This window comes from Misgurnus anguillicaudatus, chromosome 15, assembly GCF_027580225.2.
Source record: "Misgurnus anguillicaudatus chromosome 15, ASM2758022v2, whole genome shotgun sequence".
In the NCBI taxonomy this organism is placed as follows: domain Eukaryota; kingdom Metazoa; phylum Chordata; class Actinopteri; order Cypriniformes; family Cobitidae; genus Misgurnus; species Misgurnus anguillicaudatus.
In genome coordinates, this window is record NC_073351.2 from 30,582,562 (window position 1) to 30,588,561 (window position 6,000).

Sequence of the window (6,000 nt, forward strand, 5' to 3'; positions counted from 1 at the left end):
CACACAGCGGCTTCCGTTGCGGAAGGGTTGGTGGCGGACCGCAGGGGGAACATTTCAAACTGGAGGGAGGAAAATGATGTTGCTAATGGGAGATGTTCAACTAATGCCTAATCAAATGGTATTTACACAGCACTGTGTTAAATGTCACTGTTATTATACCCTCGCGTTCCACCTCTCCATTAGCATGAGAGCTTCTGGAGAGCTCCCGCTAATAGCTTCTGATTATCAGAATGAATGGGAGTCACCATAGAGACAATTGAAGGGGTTAGTAGAGAAAAATGAATCTTTTTTCTCTCTCATAGGTTCAAACCACAACCATGTGCATATCTGTCAGTCTGAGTGGATTTGTGGTGCTGGGCTGCATGTTTGCTCCTAAAGTCCACATCATCATGTTCCAGCCGCAGAAGAACGTCACCAGTCATCGACTAAACCTGAACCGACTCAGCGTGAGCGGGCCGACCACCAGTTATGCATCCCAAGGTAAGAACAAATAAATATTCTTATATGTATAAACTTTCTTTTTTATTGTTTTTAATAGGCTTAGGCAAAACCACAGTTAATATTGCTTAAACTTGATTGGGTATCAAATTCCTTAAAGGGATAGTTCACCCAAAATTGAAAATTCTGTCATTATTTACTCTTATTTTGTTACAACCTGTATACATTTCTTTGTTCTGATGAACACAAAGGGAGATATTTTGGGAAATGTTTGTAACCAAAACCATCAGAAGCCCCATTGACCTCCATACAGGGTTCCCACACCTTAGTTAACTTCATATTTAAGGACTTTCCAGGTCCGATATCCTCAAATTCAAGGACTAAATGTGGGGACACATTTCAGGTCAGAGAAAGGTTACATCATGTTACATTTTAAGATACATTGATATACAGTTCACTTTTGAGGGAACTCGCGCTGCGTCACTGCGGTGACACTTTGGGTACGCCTCCAGGGGTAAATGCATCTGAATGTGTATATCAAATTCAACCAATGGTGAGGCTTAACGTCAAAGACAGGGTGACGCATGAGCCAAGAAGTATATCACTGTCTGAAATATTGCCAAAGATGGCGTTACAGGGACGCAGGAAGTATGGCAAGGGAGACGCAGCGTCTCGTTCCCTTCTCAGGGAACAACAGTTACATACGTAACCCGAGATGTTTTCATGTGTCAAACACAACTGTGTAAAAAAGCATTTTGGTATGAATCAACATTCACATACAGAAGATATAAGCATTTAAAGCTAACAGTTTAGCACACAAACTAGAATTTTTATGATATTATCCTACACTACACAGGGAATAATATGGATTTTTTCCAGAAAACTTCTTGCATAAAATAGATTCAAGCACTTCCAATGACCTGTATCTATATGTATGTATATTTTCAAAAACTTCCCAGGGCCTTGAATTTGTTCCCCCGGATTCGCAAACTTTCAAGGATTTCAAGGACCCGTGGGAACCCTGTCCATAGTATTATTTTTCTTACAATGGAAGTCAATGGGGCTTTTGATCGGTTTGGCTACAAACAATCCTCAAAATATCTTCCTTCGTGTTTATCAGAACAAAGGAATTTATACAGGTTTGTAACAACATTAGAGTAAGTAAATGATGACAATTTAACTATCCTTTTAACTGTAATTAATAAGTACATGCTTATTAAACTGCATGATTTGTGTGAAATTATATCTAAAAGATTAGATTTTTTGTATTTTACAATGCGATAAGACATCATATACCTAGAAATAGACCAAAAGCCATAAGAAAACAGAGAAATTATTGTGTTATATTTGGGGGAAACGAGAAAAATAAAATGACAAAAAAATATATAAAAACTAATAAAATATAAACACTGTGAAATAGAGAATACACTTTTTTATAAACATATTATTAAAAAATTATAAATATTATAAAATATTAAGAAAACACAGAAAAATTGAAAGAAATGAGAATATGCTAAAAATTGGAAAATAAAAAAGCACTGAAAAAAGAGAAAAGAACGAGAAAACACTTAAAAAACAGAAAACAATGAAACATAAATGAAAAAAAAAAACACTAAAAAATTTGTGCTGTAATTCAAGCCATTGTGGGTTGGCACTGTTACTATACCTTTAAACGGACAATGTGTCATTTTTTAAGTATTTTATTAGTCAAAATCAATGTCTTTATTCATAAATATGTCCTCATTGGTGTCAAATGACCTCTGCCAATGATCTGACTTTTCTTTGTAAGCTTAGAATTTCTTCTCTTTATTTACATTGATTGGGTAAGTCCAAAAAGTCTTCCATATCGTTCCGCCGTATTGAAAAACTATAATAGCAGAGAGGGAGAAAAAGCACTAGCCACAACGCGTTTTCTATAGAACATGTAAACCAACTGAAACGGACAAGGAGATCAATGAGTTCATAAGCGTAGTTGCAACACGCATTTGGAAAAGCGAGGCGCTAGAGAGCACTATTCGTTTGAATGCAAAATACAATTTCACCACTAGATGGGGGAAAATCCTACTTGCTGTCCCTTTAATGCCACTCAGTGTTATTACACTCTTAAAAAATTAAACACTTTGTGATGCCATTGAAGAATCATTTGGCTGATGTGGACGTTGAAATAACCCAGACATGCTTTAGTAAATTTTGTCAGATAACCTACTTGGCCCAAAAGTTAACAAGAAAAAACTTTTTACGGTGTATCTAATAAGTAACATGACAGAGACTATGAAAAAGTACAGATCACATACAGGAAAGGAATGAGAGGATGAGAAGAGATAAATAAATGGTACCTTTTTTAAAGTTTGTGGTGTCTGTAATTGAATTCGCGAACTGTAACTCAAATTTATGTTCAGTGAACAACAGTTCCCTATTTTCATCGCGTACCCCTTTAAAAGTAGATAAACATTTTATTTATTCAGCAGATCCCAAGCAACTTGCAAATAAGAAAAACACATGCAATTTAAGATAGGAGGCAACAGTACTAGTAGATAAATTGTGTTTAGAGTTTCTGTTGAAAAACTAAAGCTTTTCTCTAAGTTTATCACTACATACTTGACGAAAACAAATGAAAACAAAACATAAGGTTTAAGTTTTTTAAGGTTTGTACTGTTCAACATTTTGAAACTACTGAAATGGCCACACAATAGTAATGAAAAGCCATTTTTTGCCTGTATGGCTCCATAAAGCCAAGTTTTCCAAACCTGTTTCTGGAGGCACATGGGGGGGGGTCTACACCAAGGCATTTAGGTCTGCAACCATCGTATGTTTTCAATTGTTTTCATTGAAATCATGGCTTTTCAAAAACACCAGCAACTGGCATGTTTTTTCCACGTTCAGCGCTGAGTGCCACAAGTTAAAAAAATATTCAACCTCGGGTGAAACGCTCAGCTCGTCAATGTCACTTTTCAATCAGCCGTCCGATCCCAGTTGAGGACGGGCATGACAAATACCACAAAAACCATTGTACAATGACTGATAAACAAAACAGAAGTATGATCTCAAACAAAGTGCTTAGCTGAAGAAACGCTGGCATGTGCCCACAGTTGGCGTACCCCTGGCCTTTTTTAGCTGCGATTAAACCATAAACTGTAAAAAAATATGAACATAGTGTCCGTGACGTCACTTATTTGTGAAGATCATTTTTAAAGCCTAAAATATCTTGGCATTGCGTCACTTCTGGATAACCGAAAAGTGCCAAAGAGGTGGGACGTGGGTGGACCTAAGGTGACGGGAGTGACAGCAGCGTCAATTCACCAGTCATTCAAGATCAGATCTTTAAGGCTTAATATAATTTCAACAGATTAGTTACAGAAAAATTCACCCCACTCACAGTAGTCATGAAGGGCAAAATTAACTCCAGTATATAGACCAAAAATACTTGTTTCTGCTTTAAAGTTGGGCATTTTAACATCAGGGTCTATGGGAATTGACTCCGTTTGGGGCCAGTCGATAAATTGCAGTTTAAGTCACTTCCGGATTGGCGTTACGACAGAGAACGGTAGGTCTCCTTGATTTAAAAGCTTTGGTGTACACGCCCCCCAACAGTGCAACTTTTGGATGCCTCCCACATCTGACCCCATTATTTCCCATCTTGAAGTCTCTACAATGAGTTAATGAGTGAAAATGTGCAGTGCTATGTTGGGTTCACACCAGACGCGGTAGAGGCGGCAAGCGCAAGTGATTTACATGTTAAGTCAATGCAAGGACGCAATTAGGCATCCTGTGGCGCAATAGGCACGGCGCGAATGGCGCGGATGGGGCGTTCCGCGTAAATTGAGTGTTGCCACAAGAAACGAGCGTGTTGAAAAATCGGAACTTCGGCAGATTTCTGCGCCACGTTAAACAATCAGGACCTTGCTGTAGTAGTGACGTGATTACAGGAAGCGAGCGGAGTCTCAGCAGTGTTGCAGAAGCCCCTCCCATGACACGAATTTCCGTGTGAATGTCTAAAATGACTAGAATTTCACTTGCGAATGAAGTGAGTAAACTCAATGTTCAAACTCCCAACTACGCGCGAATAGCGCGTTTTTGCCGCCTCTACCGCGGCTGGTGTGAAATGCACCATTAGTCTGCCTCCAAGAACAGGGTTGGGAAACACTGCCATAAAGAACCTTTAACATCCAAAAAAGGTTCACCTTAGTGAATAAAGGTTCTGCAGACTTTAAAGGATAAGATAGAAATGCTTGGGATCACTGCAAATGTCAATTTTTGGGGGGCTTAGGGTTTAAATTTTCGTCTTCTGATTCTCTTTCTTTTTCTTTCTCAAGCATCTGCAAGCGCCCACTACGTTCCAACGGTGTGCAACGGCCGAGAGATCGTCGACTCCACCACTTCCTCTCTGTGACCCCATCCTTTAAAAAAACTCCTGCTCCATAGCGACTGTTAGCCAATCAGCACACATTGTGCTCCGCCCAAGAACTAGGTCTGCCTACAGTGTGTAGAAAGTGTGTATTATGATTATTATTAAATTATTTTTAGGGCTCGTTGTAAATATTAACTGACATTGTTGTAGAGAAACAAAAGAACAACAACAAAAAAATCTTTTTAGAGGGATTTTGGAAGCTTTTGTTTGATAGATTTATTATATATGTTGTAAATGATGTGATGATGTAAAAGTTTTTACAGTAATCGGGCCACAGTAGTGACTGACAGACCGGCTCCACCTGCAATACCGGACACAGTTTGTGGTCGTTTTCTTTTGTAGGCCTCATTGTAATAACTTAAACTGTATGTATTTTTATGTTGTATATTTTGTACAGAATCTTAACCGACGGTTTTAACAGCACAAGTTGACTGTGTTAGAGTTTCCTGCAGAAAGCGAGCACTCGCTCTTAAAATCACGTTGGCTCATCGCAGGCATTGGTTGATAATTACAACATCATTAAAGTAAAACATAACATCTAAACGCATGTTACATTAACTGCATCTGTTGAAGCATTGCGTAACATTTGAAAAGACGAGCCTTCTGTGAACGAAAGGTTTCCAGATACCCGCACCGAGCATCATTTCGATGTAAAAGAGAAAATACTAAATCACATAATTACTGACGTGTGCAATGCTTTGTGATGCAGCGAATGTAAAATGTACTCTGTTGTTCGATATCGGCTTGTCGTGCCTTATCATTTGTCCTGTAGTTTTAATACCAGAGGTTCCCCAGAGCCTTTGAGCGGATGGGGACCGAGCCATTTTCTAAAGATGTCTTTTTTACATTTCAGAAGTTTTATACATTTAAATGTTTTTGTGTTGATTTGTTTGGAAGAGAAAGATGCTCGAGCTGGTGACAGGGAGCTAATCGTATAAGTTTTTAGCTCGGGGCCATCGGGGGCTCCAGGGGAATATCACGACACCCAATGCAAGCGTCTAACTGTATCATGCCACTGTACGCTCACCAATTCTTGGCCTGTCATAGAGACATAGCAAACAAACACGTAACCTAGAAATGCTAAAACTATCAACATTCATAATTCATCAGCAGTCACTCGCATGTCAGCGAACAGCATCAGCAGGTGAATGTGC

General features: G+C 38.8%; 1 protein-coding gene across 3 annotated transcripts in view; it reads left to right on the forward strand.

Moving 5' to 3' along the window:
- grm3 (glutamate receptor, metabotropic 3) overlaps positions 1-5,588 on the forward strand; it is a 58,291-nt gene extending 52,703 nt beyond the window's left edge. For all 3 annotated transcript variants that reach the window (XM_055174114.2, XM_055174115.2, XM_055174113.2), the window contains 2 exons: positions 303-480; positions 4,752-5,588. In XM_055174114.2, coding sequence (XP_055030089.1) covers positions 303-480; positions 4,752-4,828 — 255 coding nt within the window. In that variant the 3' untranslated portion in view covers positions 4,829-5,588. The remainder of the gene's footprint in view (positions 1-302; positions 481-4,751) is intronic.
- The last annotated feature ends 412 nt before the right edge of the window (positions 5,589-6,000 follow it).